The 23,698-nt window shown below is 41.1% G+C and overlaps 1 protein-coding gene across 2 annotated transcripts in view; it reads left to right on the top strand.

Annotated features, from left to right (window-relative positions):
- Positions 1–23,698, top strand: part of MAML3 (mastermind like transcriptional coactivator 3) — a 470,120-nt gene that overhangs the window by 278,602 nt on the left and 167,820 nt on the right. For both annotated transcript variants that reach the window (XM_077476932.1, XM_077476931.1), the window contains exon 2: positions 14,005–15,513. In XM_077476932.1, coding sequence (XP_077333058.1) covers positions 14,005–15,513 — 1,509 coding nt within the window. The remainder of the gene's footprint in view (positions 1–14,004; positions 15,514–23,698) is intronic.

Here is a 23,698-nt window from a genome sequence, read left to right as displayed (position 1 = left end):
TTGCAGCCACTGTGCCCTTCAATTGCAGCCACTGTGCCCATCAATTGCAGCCACTGTGCCAATCATATGCAGCCACTGTGCACATCAAATGCAGCGACAGCTATGACAAAGCACCGTGCCTGGTGTGAAACGCGTCAACAGCCGTACAGTTTGTCTGTACCCATTTGTGATGCTTTGATATCCATTTTTATATAATAAGGGTCATTTTTTTGCAGGGCGGCTATCCAGTTAATCATTTTTCTTAAATGCAGCCACGGTGCCATTAATTGCAGCCACTGTGCCATTAAATGAAGCCACTGTGACATCAATTGCAGCATCACTGTACCCATTATGAGGGGTTCACTTCCCACCATCATCCCTGTGCTAAGTTTCCGGCCAGGCCTGTACATCTTCTGTGCCCATTATAACTGTCCCCACTGATCTTGTCCAGCAGCAGCATATATGATGTAAGAGCTGACTTAGATTAGAGTAGAATAATAGACTGCTGACTGAGTCTCATACATACGTTACAGGTAGCTCCGCTGGGGCCGTGTGTTCCACGGAGCTGCCGACGTCACTTCTGGTTCACTGCTAGCATACGGAAACCGGAAGTAACCAGTTAACTAGAAGAACAAAGCGGAAGTTGTCCGGCACATTGGAATGCATCACAAAGCAGGTCAAAACCCTGCAAATGAAGCGCCTCGTCTGCAATCTTGTGATTGCATTGACGTGGCACTTTCCACAGTGCAGCTAGAGAACATTTTTTTCTATTTTTTTTTAAAGGGGCTTTTAAAAAAATCATTATTTTTTGGACTGCTGGGTGGGGAGGTTTGGGGTCGGCACCCGTGCGCCCCCTGTGGATGGGCCACCACTGGTGTGGCATGAACCTGCCCTGAAAAAAATTATTATAAATGTGTATTTTTGTCCTAATGTTTTGCTGCTTTCAAGTAATGTGTATATCTATCTGCACATTTACCATCAGAACTGCTTTAGTTTAATGTTGCATAACTATATGAAATGCCTATTAATGCCGCTATGTGAATATGAATCCCAATAGTGTTTTTGGAATAATATTGGTAGATCACTTAATTGATGCAAAAATAATTTGGGTTTAGTTGTTTAACTGGCTTAAACTTCTGTAACATTCCTGAGAGCTTTCACCTGCATGACAGCGTATGCGATTTCTTCTTGTTTTCGTGCTTCCTACTATCTTTTTTTCCTGTACTCAGTCACAGTTATGAAATACAATTCAGGTCTTGATTTAAGATTGCCTCTGTTCACAGGAAAGAAAACATTTTTAATATAATAGATAAAATCAGTTTATTAAAAAAAGGCTTTGCTTTAAACTTCATATATATGAAATTGTAGCAGTGATTACTTTATTTTTACACCGTTATTAAAGGGCTGGTCCACCCAGAACTGCTGTTTTCAGTTATGGGTAAAGACCGGTGTATGGAGTTACCTTTTGTCTTATCTCTCTCTGGGATTGCAAGCAGCAGGATCTCCTGATGGGAATTTAATTCTCTGCCTACACCTTCACGTGCCCTGTTACATCCTCTAAAGTCCATATGTCAAACACAAGGCCTGGGGGCCAAATCTGGCCTGCCAGGTCATTTCATGTGGCCCTTGTACCTCCCCTGAAACTGCGGCACCCCCCTCATCTCTGCCCCCACCTTGTTTCAGCAGTCGACAGCAGAGTGAAGGACAGAACTCCTCCACCAGATTCTGTGCTTCTCTGTGCAGCCACAGCACCCCCTCGTCTCCACCTCCCCTGGTCTCAGCGTTCAGCAGACTCCGACAGCTGATTCCAGCCTTCCTTTGGTCGTTTGCCAGACCCTGCACATTCTGCTTCCTAGCCCTGCCCCCAGATTCTTCCCAGTAGCAGCACAGGGTAAGGGGGTGCACAGTGATGAAACGAAGGGTGGGGGACTCTTGACTTCTGATGGTGGGGTTAGCTCTTGACATCTGATGTAAGTTGGGGGTAGGGTGCTCTGTAGTAAAGAGATCCTTGAGGGGTTGTGCACTTTCATGTACATTAAAGCCTTGTACATGCTGGAAGACACAGTGAGGCTGTGTTTTTTTGCGTTGTATGGTCATGGATGATGGAAGTTGATGCAAGCCCACTGGCAGCCTACAATCACAAGCAAACATAGGATCAGCCTGAAGTGGTTTGTTCTTGGGGTTGCCCATAGGCATTTTCACTTACCTTCTTCACACCAGAAGCCCAAAAAACTAAGAAGTTTAATATATAAATAACTTATTCTAGGCAGTCATTGTTTGGCACCATGTATTGCTACCTCCTGTGCCTTATGGTTGGTCTCTTAAGGTCTCGTTTTCCTGCCCATTCTATTGTGTGCTTTTCACAGTCAGTTGACAGGTGGCTCAGAGGCTATATATTTCCTCCTAGAAGCTAATTTTAACAATTGAAAGTCTGCAGCACAATGCTGTGACTGCCTGCATTACAAGCAGTTGCTCCCATGCATTCGTGTGGGTCACTTTTTGCTCTGATTCCACCTGTCAAATGCAACAAGTTGTATAATTTAATTATCATTTTTAAAACAGCAACCACAACGATGTGACCTCTGGCCATGTTAACTTGTGGCTCAGCAGGTAGGGGGCAGTAAACAAGTATGGTGGGTGGCCATTGGTGGAGTGTGTAAAATAGAAAGGATGACACACCTAAGTTACCAGATGAACTAATTTATCAAGGTTTAAGGTTGCTTTATATGCCTGGTATTTCATGTTGCCTTTTATAATGTTCAGATTTCAGTTGGTAAAGATTAAAGTGGCTGTAAAGTCTAAACATTTTTTACCTTAATGTATTATCTTACTGTCTCCTCACCCTCCTTGCCTGAGCCCAATCTCAATCCAACGCTGTAACCATCTGCAGCCGGCTTTCTCCTCTTCTCCCCGCTTCCCACTCCCAGAGGGAGTGGGGGGGGGCTGTCTCTGTCTATGGAGACAGGGAGTGCGGCAGGTGTGCCACATAGAAAGCGGTTTCCTATGGTGGCACACAGAGGAGGCAGGGGCGCCAGGGCACTCCCAAGAAGAGGAGGGTTGGGGCCGCTCTGTGCAATACCATTGCACAAACCAAGTAAGTATAACACGTTTGTTATTTTAAAAGAGAAAATAATTGACATTACAAATGCTTTTAATTTCTTACTTTGCTTTAAGACAACTGTCAACACAACACAATTCTGTATTAGATTAAAACACCATAATCAGGAGTAACAATACTAGCAAGCTAACATAGGAAAGAATGACAGCCTGCTGTTCTGAAATGTGTCGAGATGCATGGATATGTCTATTAAATAGTACTGAAAGAATATAAAAAATCTTTTATGGATGCTGCTATAAATGTAACGATTGAAACACAAAACACAGTTTAAGATGCATCTGTACCTAAGAAAATTAAAGTTGGGGGGTGGGGCTAACACTGAGGGAGACACTCCACCAGAGAGAATGGTTTTATTGGTTTATGGTCATTTTTATGGTGAAATGAGAGGCTACGCACTCGGAGCTCACAGCTTCTTCTACTGGCCTGTTGTTGTAATCCCACCACCCCCAACCGCAGACTAAGGACCCAACGATATCTAAATTTAAAGGTGATGACTGTGCAGGTCTCCGTGTGCAGGAGGAGCTGCACATAGTAGACCTGCACAGTCATCACCTTAAAATTTGGATATCGTTGGGTCCTTAGTCTGTGGTTGGGGGGTGGTGGGATTAGAATAACAGGCTAGTAGAAAGAGCTGTGAGCTCCACATAGCCTCTCATTTCACACAGATAGTCCTGACCCCTTCCTCCCACTCGAGCTGGTGATGTCATTTCCGCTTCCGCGGTTCAAACTGGTCAGCGTGGAACTGACCACTTTGTGTTTTTTCTGAAAGCACAGTTGTTCAGCATAACATCATACCAGACCTCTTCCCACGAACCTGGATCGTGCGAGGAGCCTGTGGGACGCAGTAGAACTGCCAGTACTGCATACTTATGATAAGCATGACTTCCACTTATATCTTGTAAGTGCTTTTAATCTTGTGCAATAAATGTTCCTATTTTAATACTGCAGAGTTTCTGGACACACTTTGAGGATGGCTGCCTTTTCTAAACCACCCCCTTTTCTTGGTCCAACTTTTCTTTGCCCTATGACTGTCTAACTATACGTACATTATTACAATCTATGGGAGTTGCCTTCTGGAGCACTAGATACCCAATCTACCTTCACTTTTATAATTGAAAAGCAGCCCTAGCCCAAGCTCTATTCTTGTGACTCTGCCTAGGCAGAGATGATGTCATCAGTGCACTGCAGACAGCCTCAGCCTTCTCTCTACCAATGATCACTCAGACTGTGACGTAAGTTTGTAATTGGTCACAGAGTAAGAGGCTGCAACAGGACTTGATGTGTATCAGATATTTGTGAACAAAGGCAAGTGAACAGGCACCGAGATTTACATGACTGTCATCTGTGAGCTAGGAAGTAGATGCCGACCCTGGATGACAACAAAGGTGACGGACTCTTTTCAGAGCAGGGCTTCAGAATTAATTTAATCATGGGCCGCATTGGCATTATGATTGCCCTCAAAGGGTCGGTTGTATCTGTAAGACTATGCATCAACTATTATATTTTTCAGGGGTATGTTACATACAGGGTGCAGAGTTCCATGGTGCTCTATGTAGAGCGCAGGGTTTATGAGTGCGCTACAGAGTGAATAGGTGCACTGCAGAATGCAGAGTTCAAGAGTGTGATATGTACAGAGTGCAGAGTTTAGAGGAGTGCTGCGTACAGAGCACAGAGTTTAGAGGAGTGCTGCGTACAGAGTCCAGAGTTTAGGGGTGCGCTGGTGTGCTGTGTAAAGAGTGCAGAGTTTAGTGATGAACTATACACAGTATGCAACACCCCCCCCCCCCCCCCCAAAGCTTTCTTACATCTCTACTTTCTCTATACTTTCACCTACTTCTCCAACTCTAGTACCGCTTTGTTATGCGGCTCTCCCTAGTACCTTATATTTGGCCTTGTTATACCTCCGTGTGTAGGTGGCGCTGCCTTGCAGTGAGATTTTTCTCGCTTTCATGTTCTGGAGAGTTGTCCTCACCGTGCCCCATTGTGAGGGATCTGTTACATTTGAAAGCCACTGAAAGCAAAAATGCTGTCCCTTGTAAACACAGAAGGAGCGGGTACATGGGGTGAGAGCAGGAGGTGATGGAAGTTCCGCCACAATCCAGCTGCAAAACTGGGTGCAAGGATCACATCACAAGGTCTGGAGGGCTGGATTCGGCCCGTGGGTCTTATGTTTGACGTTTGTGGTCTAGAGGGAAAGCAGATGCAGGCATTGTCAGAGAAAGTATTGTGATCTCTGTGACAGATAATAAAAACCGGTACGTGTTACATATTACTTAGCTTGTATGAAAAAATAAACATGCTAGGTCCACTTTTTAAAGCTATATCCATCCATAAGTAATATTTGAGTTAGGTCTTGTGTCAGCTGGCTTTGGGCTTGTGTCAAAAACACTGGTTTGACATCAGTTTGAGATGTTTCTGAAATCATTCAGAATTCATTAACATGTGCAGTTGACCTCATTCTGACCTGCAGCTGACTTGCTTTAAGCAGGTTTTGGATGCCTATAGACTTGTATATGAATGCAAAAACCTGTCTAACATGAATAAAAGCCCATCAGGACAGGCCTTTAGTTTATACTTGTGGTTGGGGAGTATCAAAAACACATGGTTGAGATGCATTTTTACCACTCCACCTTCAGCTGCAAAGTACAAGGTATACAGATGCTTTGCATCCTGGCATGGCGAAAATGATCCCCACGGATCGCTCTTCAGATAGTGACACAAATGTAAACAAGTCCTTACACCTGCAGGTTGATGAATGTGTATATTCACATTTATCTTAGGGCCTGTGCACACCAGGTAAGCCGGGACCTTAACCAGTGTAGTCCCGGTGCAAAGACAAGACAGAAAGCTGTGTTCCCTATAAAATGGCAGTCAATGGCATGCAGTACTTTTTTCAGCACAGTTGGATGCTACCGCATCGAAATCTGACTGTGTGAATAGAACTTAATGAAATGTCACTTGTGGCATTTCAATAAAGTTCTAGTAAAAAACAAAAAAAAACAAATAAAACAGTGGGATTCATGTGACTTTGGACACTTAAAGTCGTATGACAAGTCTCAGCCTATTGAATACCCGTGGCACCCATTTGGATCTATCTGACCTAAAGTTGCAGCTACTTTAAAAAGGTTCCTGCACTACTTTAATGAGTGCCCGAGAGTGTAAAGTCGCATCAAAGTCCCACTGGTAATTGTACGACTTTGGAGTCACACAAGTGTGAAGGGAGCCTTATAGCAGGAGTATGTACAACAGGACACTTCAACATGACATGTTTGTTCTATATTGAGAAGCCTCTAAAGCCCCATACACACTATCAGTTTTTCTGCTGTGTTTTTCCTTCAGATTTACCAAAACCATTGGTAAAACCACCAAACCTTAGGAGTTTCAATTTGTATGCAATCAGGCAGGCCCTGGCAATACATGATTTTGGTAAACCTGAAGGAAAAAATCTGCAGAAAATCTGATGTGTGTATGGGGCATAAACTGCAGTAGCACGTGACCTTAGTATAGTGTTTATTTCAAGGTCAGTATTGCAAGATACATTTTCTTATGCTTTTGACCAATAAGCTGTCTATCTTTTTTAACCACTTCCAATACAGGACATTTTCACCCCCATCCTGCCCAGGCCAATTTTCAGTTTTCAGTGCTGTAACACTTTGAATGACAATTGCAACACTGTACCCAAATGAAGAGAGTTTTCTTTTGGTGGTATTTGATTACCTCTGCAGTTTTTATTTCTTGCACTATAGATAAAACAAGAGTAACAAGTTTGAAAAAAACACAATATTTTTTACTTTTTGCTATATTAAACTTCCCAATTTAAAAAAAACAAAAACAAATTGTTTCCTCAGTTTAGGCCGATATGTATTCTTCTACATATTTTTTTGGTAAAAAAAATCGCAATAAGCGTATATTGATTGGTTTGCGCAAAAGTTATAGCGTCTACAAAATAGGGGCTAGATTAATGGCATTTTTATTATTTATTTATTTTTTTACTAGTAATGGCGGTGATCTGTGATTTTTATTTTGACTGTGACATTGCGGCGGACATATTGGACACTTTTGACATTATTTTGAGACCATTCACATTTATACACTGATCAGTGCTATAAAAATGCACTGATTACTGTATAAATGTCACTGGCAGGGAAGGGGTTGACACTAGGGGGCGATCAAGGGGTTAAATGTGTTACCTAGGGAGTGATTCTAACTGTAGGGGAATGGGACTCTCAAGGGGAGGAGACCGATCGGTCTTCCTCTGTACTTGGAACACACCATCGGTCTCCTCTCACCTGACGGGACGTGGATCTGTGTGTTTACACACACAGATCCACGGTCCTGCTCTGTTATTGGGCAATCGCGGGTGCCCGGCGGGCATCGGCTCCCAAGTGACGTGGGCCCCCTAGATGTCCGGGAAGCCGAGAACGTCATATGACGCCTGCCCAGGATGGGAAATCCCTCCTGCAGACGTCATTTAACAATGGCTGGTATGGAAAGTGATTAAATTTAAAATGATCCCTTGCAGTGGGACTGCGCCTGCACTGCAAAAGTTAATGGCTCCGTTTGTCAAGGGGAGAGGGGAAACAGTTTTATTTACCTGATTTTCTGCATCCCCATCAGATGATGCTCCCCACACACCGGTAAAGGGCTATCCCTTGGAGTCATCACGTCCAATGTAGGGCTCTGGACCCAGCTTTGGTCTTGGTGACTTGAGTACCCTAGACCTTTGGAGCGCAGGGGAGAAGAAGCTGCAGAGACTGGTCTATCTGTGAAGGGGAGCAGAAAATAGAAAAAGCAAATCTTTCTTTTTTCTCCCATGGACCAAAAGAGCAATTAAAGTGTTACTATACCCACAACAGTAAAATCAGTCTGTATATGCAGTAAAACATGCTTGTTATAATCACTGTGGAAACTAAGGGGTTAATCCTCTGCATTGTGTAAAAAGGATGTTTGATCCTGTCTTCCCTGATCCTCCCCTTCTTCAAACATCTCTTGAGAGAACAGAGCCATGCTCAGTTTGGTGTGTATTGCTAAAGAGTTTTTTTTTCTTGAGAGAGAGAGAGTGCATGTGATCAGCACAGGGCCAATCAGCACTTTCCAGACAGAGGGTCAGGGGTCCTGCAGCCTCATAGGACAGTCAGGGGGTGGGGGTGAAAACTCCTCCTACAAGCTTTAACCACACACTGATAGAAGTCACAAGTCTGCTATATCCTGCTGATGAGAAAAGGTATTTAGCAGATTATATTTACTAAATCTATTGCATTTCCATGTACTGCCGGAGACCAGATATAGGGAATGCAGGGTCCTGGGTTTAGTAACACTTTAACAGCTGCAATGCAAGAGGTAATTTTTTTCATTTCATATCTTTTTCTTTTATTGAAATAGTGTTTTACATACAATAAAAGGGATAATATTTTAGTTACACGGGGTTGGACTTGAATGCATAACAAACGAACAAAGAGGGAGATTTATCAAAACTGGAGTAGCTGAGCATGGCAACCAATCAGCTTCTACCTTTCATTTTCAAAGCCTAACTGAACAAGCTGAAGATAGAAGCTGATTGGTTGCTCTAGATTTTGTTTGCTCAGGTTTGGATAAATGCAGTGTGTTCCAGCATATACACCTTCATAAAAACACAGGTGTGAAATAAAAACTCGTAAGTTTTGAATTCCCGTTTTGCGTGTTCCATGTAAAACAGCTCCCCAGTGCATAATGTCAGCACAAGGTTCCTTCTACCTGTTTTATTCCTGCCTTGTGCGTGGTAGGTGGTACCGGCAGTGAACAGGTTATTGGAGCCCGGTGAAGACAGATCGTGATCGGCAAAGACTGTTACCATAACAACAGCACCTTGGCTTAATCTCTTTGGAGAAATGAATTGCTGCTGGTGATTTAGAGCAGAGCTGCTCCTCCAGGCACATAAAACCTCGAGTACCCCTTCTTGTGTTTATGCAAAAGATGCTGCATTTATAAATGTAACGCTTCATTTCAGCCTCTCATTGAGCACTTTCACAGATAATTTCTCAAAAGGTTTCTCCTTGTTTTAGTTTGTCTTTTAGTGTAAAAAAAAAATATATCAATAAGTTCACAGATAAATATCCGATTTTTGTCATAGCTTAATCTTTTGAAGGTAAATTTTCATTTTTTTTTTATTTATTTTTTTATTACATTTCAACACGTGTTTAGCAGTGGGAGCTGTTTTGAAGGAGTTTTTAAGAAAATAGGAATGAAAACGAAATTTTCCAGCTCATTACACAGGCTACCAATATGAAGTGCTTTTGGGATAGAATGAAGCCGAATGCTTATTGTGAAATAAAAACCGTACTTTGAGGAACAAAGGCGGCCTCACGTTTGTTGCAAGCATTACATACTTGATTAGGAGTATGCCTAGATGTTCTGCTGTCTGTACCCTCACCCATTATGAAGGATCCATAAGCCTTCATTATGAGTTTTCTTCAACAATAGGTATCTACCCTAATTAAAGTGCAGTAAAACCTTGGATTGTGAGCATAATTCATTCCGGAAACATGCTTGTAATCCAAAGCACTCGTATAAGAAATAATGGAAACTCAGATGATTTGTTACACAATCATTTGTTCATAAGTCCTTTCCATTTATTCTCCAGTGGCCCTCCATTAGGGGGGCGCCCGAGCACCACCCCCTCTATCCACGGCTGCCACCCCCTCCACCTTCTAGTAATGTTTCAATGCAATGCTCTATCCATCGCTTCCACCACCCCCTATTCATGCGTCCAGTTCCTTTCAGAGGCTTTAATAGGCTTCAAAATAGGGTGGGCTTGTGGTGCAGAGCATTGCACTATGAGCCCACCCAGGTGCAACACTGATCCTCCTCCCGGCCAGGAAGCAGGTCTGATACTCATCACCTGATTGGCTGAAAAGACAGGTGATCCTATTGGACACCTAGGAGGAGGGGAGGAGACGCATGGCGGAAGCAGGGAGGAGGAGAAGACACAGGCGCTGCTAACCGATACCCACCGCATCCTGATGTCCGCCGATGCCTGACCCCTGCCCCTCCTTGATGTCCACCGTGGCCCGATCCCTGCCGCTGCTTGATGCCCACCGCCTAGGTGGGGTAACTGGACCGGCTGGCAGACAGCGAGCGGGTGGGGGGTGGTTGTTTGCCCCCCCCCCAAACAAAAAAAACAAGAGCCGCCACTATTATAGTCCATATAAAAAGATTATAGTAATGTGATAGGTTGTGTAACCATAAAATGTCTATCCACAAATGGCAGCTTCCACAAGGGGATTAGGAGCAAAAAGCTACAGAGTATAAAACAGAAGAGAGGCGCCTCTGAGTGTAGCAATATGGTTACATTTTTGAAGGTACAACATTTAGCAACTAACTTGGTTGATGATTAAAAGAATTCCCGGAAAGATAAGAAGATTCCTAGCCATGAAAATTATTTTCTGTAGCAACAGGGGAAATTGAAGGCTTGGTTGGCCAAATTTCAAAATCAATGGTGGCACCATTCAATGGGTGTTCACAAAACGCACAAAATTTATGATTTTCAAAAGAAAATTCTTTTGAAATTCGACCATGTATGGCCAGCCTTAGTTTTTAACAGTGAGGCATTTCTTGCAGGATTACCCAACTGGACATTTGCCAACAATCAGTAGTCTTAAACCCTACAACTGTAAACCTCCTCTTCCTTTCTAATATTCTTTTTTCTACAATAGACAATCATGCAAACTTAGGCTGGTATAGACAGCAGATACTGGTTTTCTCTGATTTACAGCTGTCAGGGTAAATCATCATGGAGAATTAACATGACAAGTTAATATGTATAGAAGACAATATTTTGGAATTTGTTAAAATTTTATGATTGCAAAATATTATTTCCTGTGCGGCTCTGTGTATAAACCTATCATGTTATTTGAAAGCTATGAGAGCGGGTGTTGCATGCATTCACATCAATAGTCAGCAATAGGATTCTAAGGGTTTTTGGGGGGTTTTTTTCGACAGAGCTTTTTTTATGTTTTGTGCGTGCGATGGCTGGCGCAGTTGTTTGAAAATAGGAAGCTACTGTACGGTCTTATACTTTTGGGAGTGAAGTATGATGCATTTATGTTTTGTCCATTGCTGCTTTGGGGCATGGAAATGATCTCAGCACTGTGGATATAGAAGGCTTTGATCTGTAGCTGGGGTAAAGCCTTACCTTTCTTAGGTCCCTTAACGCCCTAGTGTAACAGGCCCTGACAAGAGAAAGTGTCAGTGGTTGCTGAGTTAACATGCCTTGTATCAGCTGGCTTCCCTATGACGGCAGTCATTTCTAAGCCAGGATAAGTCTTTGATTTGGGGAAGAACTAAAGGAGTGTCTTGAAAACACTTCAAACGCTAAATAAATATGACTAAGACAACTGTCATGGATGTGCTTTATTTCTAACAGCACTTGTGTGTTTAGTGGAATGTAGACACAATTCCTTTCATCCACAGATTAAATGTTGCAGAATTCCTAATTTTGTTACATGTTTCAAGTATGAGATTCCTATTGTAGCTGTTTTATATACAGGCCACTTCTTTATGTGTTATAGAACAGCTTCATGTGCAACTCTTGCATCTATTTCTCACGCTTAATCCCGTCAGTTACTACACATCAATTGTGGGCTTGTTTTACACAGAAATTCCAGTTTGTCCGCTTCACTTTGCATTGTTTGCAATGAAGCTTTTAACTTTTACTAAGCTACAATTAACCATAGACAGTGTTGCCATTGCCTCTGTGACTTTGTGTTTTCATACTTAAAATACTTATTCGAGTATTTGGGAATAGAGTAGAATGGTCACTAGGTCTGACATTTTAAACTTTTTAAACTTTTTAAACCGGCCATAGATGGATTGAATCTCCATAGGCCAGTAAAGCAGGGACCGACTGAGATTCATCCATCTATAGGCAGGTTGGTTGTACCCATTGATCAACTTGGGTCAGAATTTTTACATACGATTACTGCCGGCGACTATAGCCACTATCAGTAATTATTATTATTTAAGGTACTTATATAGCACTGTCAATTTACACAGCACTTTTACATATACATTGTACATTCACATCAGTCCTTACTCTCAAGGAGCTTACAATCTGAGGTCCCTAACTCACATTCATATACTAGGGTCAAATGTATACAGAAGCTAATTATGTCTTTGGAGTGTGGGAGGAAGCTAAGGATGTCTTTGGAGTGTGGGAGGAAACCCACACAGGGACAAACATGCAAACTCCAGGCAGGTAGTGTCATGGTTGGGATTCAAGCCAGTGACCCTTTTTACTGCTAGGTGAGAGTGCTAACCACTACACCACTGTCTCACCCAATCATTGTGTTCTGCCAGATGGGGAGGCTCCCCGTGCCATCATCATAGGAAAGAAAATCAAATCATCTATAGCTTGTTCAGCCTTGCTTTAGGTTATGTTCACATGGACATTTGTATCTTATAGCAGCTAAATGCCAGTAATCTTCACTTGAAAAAGTGTATTTCTACAGATAGTTGCAGTTTGTAAATGCAATTACATGCATTTTGGTGCATTTGGATGTGTCAGCCATTTCAGGCATTTTTTTTTCCCATTCTTGGTAGGGATGTTATACCCTGGGCACCTCCTCTACCTCTTTGTGAGTAGTCTTTACAAACACTTTAAGAACGGACCCCCACAAGCATGTAATTTTCATTATGTGTAGATTTTTTTTCCAGGGTGGCTCATGATCCTTTAAACCTGACTGATACCTGTCCACGGACCACTGAGTTTACTTACTGGGTAGTGAAAGGTTTGCATGCCTTAGCTCTAAAGTTGGAGTAAAATCAAGGCCTTTCCAGTCTGGGGGAAGGGTGGGGGTTGCACAGATTTGTACCCACAGGCATGTCAAGTTCACTTCAAATGTTACTGGGTACCATCCACATCTGTAGTATAGAAGGCAGCCTCTGTGAAATGTGTGATGCAGTAGTGCCTACCCACAGGGTTTAGTGAATACATGTCACAGAATTCAAGATGGCAAATGTGTGGGAAACTTCAAAAAGCTAATATTACAAACTTCGGGATCACGCAATAGGAGTAGGCTAGAAATACTTGAAATACAATGCGGACATAAATAATGTTTTTTCATTTTGATTATGGATACGCTTTAATATTATTGTCTGTCACTACTAAATCTTGCATTCAAGCTTGCACTTCAATCCGTTTCCATATGCATCCCTTTGGTCTGCTTTCATCTGCATTGCTTTATTCTCATGGCAACATTCTGCCCTCTGTGATAAGCAGTAGAGTAGCCGGTAGGTGAAAGCCATGGTGCTGGAGCCCACAGAAGCAGACATGATGTGAAATAAATGAACATTTACCCTGGAGTGCTTGTGGGACCTAACAGTAAAGGGAGCATGTTGACAAATGCCTGAATTTATTCTCCCATAGCAAGCTCAGTGCACATAAATCTAGAGCCCTGATATGTACCACCCACAGAAGGATATGACCCACTAGTATTATACATCCCACACTTAGTTATGGCAATTAAGCTGTAGATAGAGCCACACTTAGATCATGGGATCAAACTAATAAATCTTTCAGAATGGTGGACTTTCCTTGTTTAGGCAGTCATTTCCTTTTCTGTATCAAAAGGAAACATCATTTCACTTTGTTCTCATCAGTACACTATCAAGTTACACTGAGAAGGGGGGACATGTGTAATTAAATGTTATGAAGGTGTAAAGATAGCCTAGTTGCATATGAGATTCAATATTACCAATAAAGTGATGCAGATTAGTTGTAATAAAGAGTAACCACCATATCCCTTGGTTATTAGATGAATGTATACACCTGATGAGTAAATATAGATAATGGTACCATTGCTTTGCACTGTAGTCTTAGTCTTGCTTGTTTATAGATGCAAATGTATTGATTTGTGTTCTTTTATTTGTAGCTTCAAGAAGCTGTGCAGAAGAAATTAGAAGGGGCGCGTTCACCGCTTAATGGAGAGCAACAAAATGGCATTTGTGATGACAGGTATTCCCCTTCTGCTAAGCGGCGAAGAAAGGACATTCAAGGTATGGACACTCTTAATAATATTTCAAACATGCCACTCCCTTCGGTGTCACCCCTTCACCAGCTTGATATAAAGCCACACCTACCTGTTACTAATAGCGTGACTCATTCGGGTGGAGCAGAGGACATAAATAAAAATGGTGGACAGCAGGATGTAAAGGTAGCAGTAAATGGTTCTAGCGAGTTGGAGGAGAATTTCAATATCCTCAACAAAGAAATGAAACAAGAACCACTAGATGACGCTTCTGTCATCGACACTTCTGATACTTCCCTTTCCAACCAAAACAAGCTTTTCTCGGACATTAATTTGAATGACCAGGAGTGGCAGGAGTTGATCGATGAACTTGCTAACACAGTCCCTGAAGATGATATTCAGGACTTGTTCAATGAGGACTTTGAGGAAAAAAAGGACCTAGACTTCTCTAGGCCTACAGCTCACACACCGCTTCCTCAAGAAAGTGCCAGTGTAAAGAGTGATCCATCTCACTCGCCTTTCCCACATGTCTCAATGGGCTCTCCCCAGGTTAGACCATCTTCATCTGGTCCTTCTTTTTCTAATGTGTCTTCTGTGTCCAGTATACCCTCAGTATCCAGTGCTCCATCAACATTAATGCTTGCAGGTTCCCCTGCAAGTTGTGTTGTCCAGTCGCCACAAACACCAAATCCACCTCTTACACCAGGTCAGACCTCAACAAGACCTGGCAATGGCTATGTCATGACACCAACTTCTAGTTCAGGAAATGGGTCTGTAAACCTCCCAAGTGCTGACTTATCTCCAGCTGAGCAACTAAAGCAAATGGCAGCACAGCAACAGCAACGAGCAAAACTCATACAACAAAAACAGCAACATCAGCAGCAACAACAGCAACAACAACAACAACATACAAACCAGCCATCCAACTGGTCACCTGTAGGGCCTCCAACTAGTCCATATGGAGGAACGTTTGGAAATGAGAAGCCAAATAGCCCAATGATGTATCCTCAACCCTATAACAACCAAAATTCTATTGTACCTCCAATAGGTAATAATCCATCCAAAACCACTATGAACAACTACCTCCCTCAAAGCCACATGAACATGATAAGTCAGCAAACCAGCAATCTAAACTCCAACTCAATCAGCAAAACACCCAATATGCTCAATTATGGTAATACAAAGCCACTGACGCATTTTAATGTAGATATGAGTCAACGAATGACTCCTCCAATTGCCAACCAAAACAAAAATGCCATGTTACCATACATACAACAGCAGCAGCAGCAACAGCCTCCAATGCCACCACAGATGAGCCATTTGAGTGAGGAACAGAAGCGCATACTTATCATGAAGCAGAAGGGACTTTTGAATCAGCAGATGGGTTATGGATCTCTCCCGAATCATGGCCAGGTAGGTGCTAAAGTATGTCTTGTAAGTGCTATGTTCATGCAGAATTATTTCTGTTGCCTTAGGTCACAGATGTTTATTTTAGTCTTCAGGCTTTAACTTTAGTCTTAACTTAGCTTTAGTCTTTGGATGAAAGATGTACATTTTCTTAGCATGGCCTTTACTATGACCCTTTACATAATAGAGTGAAGGAACACTGCGATGACTATATCCATAACATCCAACAGAAAATATGCTTTAAGTGCTCGTTCACACCCGAACGTGGTGGGACAAACCCTCATTCCGTGCATGTTTCCCACACCGTGTTCAAAAAACGCTGGGTATGTAATCTTCTGTGGGTGTTAATGTATTCCTAACTACACTCCAAATGCAGATCGCAAACCTGGTGCATTTGCCTGCACTGGATTACATAGTACTGCATTTTAAAACGTAGTACGTCATCTACTTTTGGTGTGATTTGAGCCCATTCCAATGATTGGCCTGAAAATTATACCACACTGAATCGCACAGGAACTTCAGTAATCTAATAGTAGTTAAAATCTAACTTCTTTTTAAGGTAACTGTGTATCTGTTTATATCTAAAGTATGTTTTAGAGATAAATTAAAATTGTTGTTTTATAGATCAGTGTAAATAGGAATTCTGTTCTCGACTATTCACTATATTGTGCTACATTTTACTTGCTTTTCTTGTTCCCAGAACATCTTGATGAAATATGCTCTGTAGGTTGTGCACATATGTGTAGCATCTTTATCAAATGAAAATAAACCTGGATGTTTTTTGTTCTATTATAGCTTGATTTTCTTGCAATAAGCACAATGATCAAAATTTCACATGCAAATATTTGCTCACTTAAATATATACAATATATATATATATATATATATATATATATATATATATATATATATATATATATATATATTATATATATATTATATATTATATATATTTATTTATAGGCCGGGCATGGATGGGGATGAGGAGGTTGGAAAAGAGGCTAGTGTGATGGTCAGAGCAAGGTTGCTAGGGTGGATGCAGGCACAGTAGTTAGAGTGATGGGTGAGAAGAACTGTGCTGTCAGTGGGGGAGTGTGCAGATGTGGCCATGGGGGAATCCGCATACAAGAGTAGTAATGGAGGAATAGGGGGGAGTCAGGTGCGATGGCTAGGGGGTGGTGCAAGTGTAGGTGTGAGAATATGGAGGGAAGCTACAACATGACGTTAAAAGTGAACCAGTGACTTGCACACATTTTGGAATGAGTGCAAGGGTGGAGGATGTGAGTCAGATGCCATGGTGCAGTATTTAAAGAAGGAAGGAGGATGTGTAGGCATGAAGGTATGTGTAGGATATAGATATGATATTGAAAGCTGGGGAGGAAGAGACTTTGGTTGAAATGAGGGTGTGTACAAGTGGATGTGTAAAAAGTCAGTGGCAGTAGGTAAGCATGGTGGTGAGTGCAAGGTTGATGCAGATGTGGTGGTAAGAACAGGAAGGAGATGATGTGGATTGGGCACTATGAACAGTAGGCAGAGGCGCAGGTGCTGTGGTGAAAGTGGGAAGGTGGTGTTGTGACAAGCCTGGGTCTAGAGAATGCAGGTGGGTAATTTAGGTGTGTTGGTGGCAGCAATGGTGTTATACTGGCAGTGATGAGAGCAGGGGGGATGTCCATGGCAGGGTAGTAAGAGGAAGCAGCCAGGCCTTTTCTTAATGTTATCTGGATGGTACATAATTGTGAAGTGGAAGGAAAATGATAAATGGTTTTCAATTTTTTTTTACAAATAAATATGTGAAAAGTGTGGTGAGCATTTGTATCAGTCAATACTTTGTAGAAACACCTTTCCCTGCAATTACAGCTGCAAGTCTTTTTGGGGATGTTTCTACCAGCTTTGCACATCTAGAGAGGGATATTTTTGCCCATTCTTCCTTGCAAAATAGTTCAAGCTCTGTCAGATTTGATGGAGAGCATCTGTGAACAGCAATTTTCAAGTCTTGCCACCAATTCTCAATTGGATTTAGGTCTGCACTTTAAGTGGGCCATTCTAACACATGGATATGATTTGATCTAAACCATGCCATTCTAGCTCTGGCTGTATGTTTAGGGTCATTGTCCTGCTGGAAGGTGAACCTCTGCCACAGGCTCAAGTCTTTTGCAGAATCTAACAGGTTTTCTTCTAAGATTGCCCTGTATTTGGCTCCACCCATCTTCCCATCAACTCTGATCAGCTTCCCTGTCCCTGCTGAAGAAAAACATCACCCACAACATGATGCTGCCACCACCATGTTTCACGGTGGAGATGGTGTGTTCAGAATGATGTGCAGTGTTAGTTTTACACCACACATACCGTATTGCTTTTAGGTCAGAAAGTTCAGTTTTGGTCTCATCTGACCAGAGTACCTTCTTTCACATGTTTGCTGTGTCCTCCACATGGCTTCACGTAAACTGCAAACGGGACTTCTTATGGCTTTCTTTCAACAATGGTTTTCTTCTTGCTACTCTTCTATAAAGGTCAGATTTGTGGAGTGCACGACTAATAGTTGTCCTGTGGACAGATTCTCCCACCTGAGTTGTGTATCTCTGCAGAGAGTTACCATGGGCCTCTTGGCTGCTTCTCTAAATAATGTTCTCCTTGCATGGCCTGTCAGTTTAGGTGGATGGCCATGTCTTGGTAGGTTTGCTGTTGTGCCATACTCTTTCCATTTTCAAGTGATGGATTGAACAGTGTTCCGTGAGATGTTCAAAGCTTGGAATATTTCTTTATAACCTAACCCTCATTTAAACTTCTCCACACCTTTATCCCTGATTTGTCTGGTATGTTCCTTGGCTTTCATGATGCTGTTTGTTCACTAAGGTTCTCTAACAAACCTCTGATGTCTTCAAAGAACAGATGTATTTATACTGAGATTAAATTACACACAGGTGGACTCCACTAGATTTTAGTTAGGGTTATCAAGAGTAAAGGGAGCTGAATACAAATGTACGCCACACTTTTCAGATATTTATTTGTAAAACTCTTTGAAAACCATTTATCATTTTCCTTCCACTTCACAATTATGTGTCACTTTGTGTTGGTATATCACATAAAATCCCAACAAAATACATTTGCATTTGTGGTTGTAACATGCCAAATTTGGAAAATTTCAAGGGGTATGAATACTTTTTTCAAGGTACTGTAGTGCTTGAACTTTGGAATGGTTCTATTGGTATTTCACTACCCAGTATAATTCATTTGTGAATTCATAAATTCAAATAATAAATGCATGTTACAATCAGCAATATATTTAGTGCAGAAAATTATAATGGCATTGTGTAAATCACTCCTCTTCAACATTGAAAACCTTGATAAAGACAGCCTTCTCTAAACACACCACCTCCAGCCGTTCTCTCCTATGTATATTACTCACCAATTTAAAGACCTCTAGAATATAAGTTCTAGACATGTCTGATGGAGAATTTCAAGATGTACCATACACACATAATCCTTATTCTCTGCAGGAATCTAGGCTTGATAACTCACTTAGGCTTAGGGGGCTGTCACCATAATCCACAGAATAGCTCATTCAATTCCCTTCAGACTCCCAATGGTTTAGCATTGACTGGCCCAGTGTGACGTGATTACGTTACGGGGCAGGCTCCACCTTATACACTACGTCATGGGGCGAAACTTCATCAGAGGTTGCCAATCCTCTGAGTCTGAGGGGAGTTCAATGGGCTATTCCATGGTTTATGGTGAGAGCACCCTAAGTCAATTTTTTGTCCATTTATTTCCTCAGTGTTAAAGGCCATTAACCCTGCTGCAATGCTGTTATCTGTCTCCCAGTGCATTTGTGACCAATTGCTACCATGCATAAGTGGCATTTTGGCGCTATATTACAGATTGTCCACTTTTCCTGCACCCAAACACATGCACAATGATTTGTGAAGACATCAGTATGGTGATGATTTCTTAGGCATGCACAGTAACAGTTGGTTATTATCTGGATATTGGTTACTAATGAACATGCATAGTAAATCACCTTCATATTGTTGATGGCATTTTTCTACTGTGCATACATGGGAAACTGCTGCCAAACCGGTGGCATTTTTTTCCTTTTTCCTCAGCTGTGCATGGTATTGATGTAGCGACCTCACAGATTGCTCACTACCGTGAGTTTATGGGATACTGATGCCATATTGCTGGTGGCATTACAGGAGTGCACGTGTGGATTTTTGCCATGTGCTATTTCCACTATAGTCCGTGCAGTCTAATCGTTCTTCAAAAATATGTCTTTCTTACGAACAATTTTCAATTGAATTCTCAAAACTTTTTTTTCCTCTAATCAACTAACCTAACACATATCCTTTGTTATTATTTTGACCATTAAATCTGTATTTCAACCTAAATCTATAATGGAAACAAAAACAGCATTTTACTATCTGTATTCTTCTCAATAACTATAAGATACAGTATATTTATTTCATGCATACACACACACATACATCTTTTGCTCTCCATTACCTCCGCAGCCAGGTTCAGTCATCACAGAACAAAGCTAAGGTATAAAAGAAGATAAATGGCTGGAAAGCACACATGTGACCCAGGGTTACTTGCAATCTTTGTCCATCTGATAAAGAGCAATATCGGGTTCCCTATCTCTATCCTCTTCTATTATCTTTAGGACTGTCAGGTACACAGCAGGATGGAGAAATCGGATTTCTTCCTGTGCTTACAGGAGGTCTTATGAGCTGTGCAGACGGTTTACACTGCACAATCTCATTACAAGCTGTTCTATGAATCACTAACATGACTTGCAGGGCTCAAAAAATAAGTAAACAATATTCTGGACATAAGTCCACCAATGTTAGATTTTCAATATGGGAAAAATCATCTGTCAAAGAGTATTGGTTTAACCAATTGCTATTTTATGTTTGTTTTTTTTAATTACAATTGTTTTTTTTAAAAATAACATCAGTAGCAATATGATGTTTTCTGTAGTTTGCTTAGAAATCGACAAATCCTTATGTTTTAGGATATATAACATTGAAGTGTATCTTTTAATAAATGTATGTGTGTAGTGTATGAATAAATTGCTGATATGTCACAGTTTATGGCAAAACTATAATAAAAAAAAAAAAAAGCTGTGCCTTTCAGCTTTAAAAATCAGTGATGTCACTTTGCCCAGGCTGAGATGACATCATTAGTCAGCTGCTGACAGGAAGAAGCATTTGCTTGGTCTCTCATCTAGTGATCAGACTGGAACATTGTAACTTTTTAGTAAGTCACAAGGTTAAATACTGTAACAGGGGTCTGATGTCTCAGATATTTGTGAATTGTACATGATTGTAATTTATGGACTTGGACTTCAGCCTTGGAGGTAGATGCTGGCCATAGATATTACTCGAACAAAGATAAATGCACTTGAAGTAGGACTAAAGGCATTTTTTTTTTTGGATAGAGTAGGATATAGTTATAACCCCCGTTTATTTTGCCATCTGTGTCCCATTGGAGAGATTTCCCTTCATTTTCTAATGATCTGGTTGTCACCAGGGTCACCAGGACTAGTATCCACATTGCTCCTCTATCCTTGTTCTGGTGACAACACAACATTTTTGATTTTTCACTCTCTCTGTGATCTTGGTAAACAGGACAAATATAGAGAGGGTCGCCAATGGTGGGACAGACAGGAATAAAAACCTGACAGGTGTTCTATACCCTCTCCACTCTATCCAAAGCAAAAAAAAAGTTTTGCCTTTAGTTATACTTTAACATGAAAAATATATCTGACGCTAAGTCCAGATAAAATTTAATCAAGCTAAATTATGAAATAATATTAACTGAAAGCTTAGAGCACATCCCTTCTACTTACCAGTCATAAATTCATCAATAAGCCAAAGTCATTACCAGAAACATCTTGCAAAGTACCGTATATACTAAAGCTGGACATGCATATTTTTTGTTGTATTGTATACTTTGACTATACTATTTTGTTCCTTGCACCACTGCGCTACACATGTACCTTCACTGTTTTTACCAGTTAAATAAACAGCTGATTATCTCCTCCATACACAACTTATAGCTCTCAGCACATGTACATTTGGGTTACAGGTACAAAAATTGACCATACAAGCGCACACAATTCGATTCTCAGCCTTCCAGTTGGTTTTTCATTCAGTTCTAACTATCACAATCATTCTTCAAATAAGAAATTCCTATTACCGATGTACTTGAGGACTATATTAAAGGAAATTTTCTCCGTAGGCAGTTATCTTCCCATTGTGATAACATGCCCTAATGATGGAAAAAAAACATTTCTAGTAGCTGAACAACTTGATGCCCACTACGTTTGTTACAGATTGCACATGTGTTATATAGGAGCTCTGGATTCATTTAATGCACACAACATCAATTACTTGAGACACAACACCACTTTGATGTCAGTTGTCTTACTGTTAACTATTATATAGGATCTTTTCATGCCTTGTTATCTAGAAATGGAAAAAATATGTAGGTTAGGCCTGAGCCATCGCTGATCTAATTTTAGAAAACTAAAAGACAAAAAGGTCACCTGCTGACTATACACACAGCAGTTATCTTCCAATTTGTAAACCCCTTTAAGTAGCTTTCAATAGAAAAATTATCAACTTGATCAACAGAACCAAACACAACAAAATTCCTGTCATGTAGTTGTACATAAACCATTGGTGGTAGGTTATCTTGATCCATGCAGTCCTTTTGATGGAAAGCTGGTCGAAATGGCAGCATATACTATAATACCAGCAACACTAGTAATATAAGTATGCATGACGAAATTCCTCAGTATCAGTCACATTATGGTTGTAGTGTTGTATAAAACCTATCCACTAAAACAAATGGAAAATCCAATATTTCCCTTATTTCATTATTTTCTTGGAGGGGTTCTTCCACTAGCATCAGTCATTCACTAACCCCTTCTAACTTTCAGTACACCCTTCCAAATGCATTTTCACAGAAGGACAGGTATCCTTGGTTGACAAGGTCTTTCTTTCACCACCTGACTTTGTCTCATTTCTACTATTACAAAAGTATTATCTACAATTCAACAACAACTGGAAACTCTCCCCCACCTCTTAAAAACGTTTTCCATTTTGGATTGAAATCAGTCTTAGTAAAAATTCTCATTCTTAGGTTTCATTTATTGCTGTGCTTTAAAATGAAACTGTAGGTAGTTCACACCCTCTAATATAGGCTTTGGTTCGTAGAGCAGACACACAATAAGTGTAGAGCTTCCTCAAGCTACCCAAAAAACATGGTGCTTTATTTGTCGACCACAGTTTTTATGGCCAAGTTCTAACCCACCTGCTCCCCTACACCTTCCTATTGAACACCAAATAGGATGGACAACATTACTGGTCAATAGGAATATGGCAAGAGATATGGCAGAGTTTCACCACAAAATCTAAGGTTGATAAAGAAGATGTTTCCAGCACACTCTTATAGATGTGATCAGCCACCTTGACCTGGGGCTACTTTAGATGGTATAACCCTCTTACAGGTTTGCTTTAAAGTTACTGCCCTGTTATGTTACCTTGTAGAGAGAAGGGGAAGAAGTTAATACTATATACATTGTTATTACTAAAATATAAACAATATATACAGCTCTACTACAGTTGGCTGCAGTTGTTAACATGACTTCAGTAAGTCCAATATAGCATGGTCACATACAGATGTTAAAAAGTAACTCTGCCCTTCTGGCCATGGTTCATGTTATTCCCATATCTGGGGTTTAACATGAACCATGGTCAACATACGCAAACTCCCACCCCCAAACTGCCTGACCCCCTACCTGTACACGATTGCTGGGTTCTTCTCCCTGCAGCGTCCTGAAAAAGTTGACATTTTAGTGGCTGTGTGTGGCTCTGTCTGCACAGCTGCATCGTCATTCACAAAAAGTTGTGAATGAATATACTACCAGTCCCATTTTCCACTGCATCTGAGGGACTGTATTTCTCAAAGGAGCACAGTTGCATCGACATCACCATACTTGAAGTCTATTGATGTTTTATCCAGCTTCATAGCCCAGGGGCTGGAGGAAGAGTCTGCAGGGCCAGATCATTACACCCATGATCCACTTGATTGTGGGTGCAAAGCTTTGCAGGCTCAAATGCAAAAGAAAATAAAAAAATAAATAACAAATTCACATTTTCCCTTTTTGAAAAATGGGTGAATTTAT

This window comes from Lithobates pipiens, unplaced genomic scaffold (genome assembly GCF_037356315.1).
Source record: "Lithobates pipiens isolate NorthernLeopardFrog02 unplaced genomic scaffold, aLitPip1_a1.2 Scaffold_13, whole genome shotgun sequence".
In the NCBI taxonomy this organism is placed as follows: domain Eukaryota; kingdom Metazoa; phylum Chordata; class Amphibia; order Anura; family Ranidae; genus Lithobates; species Lithobates pipiens.
This window is presented reverse-complemented; position numbering and strand designations above follow the sequence as displayed.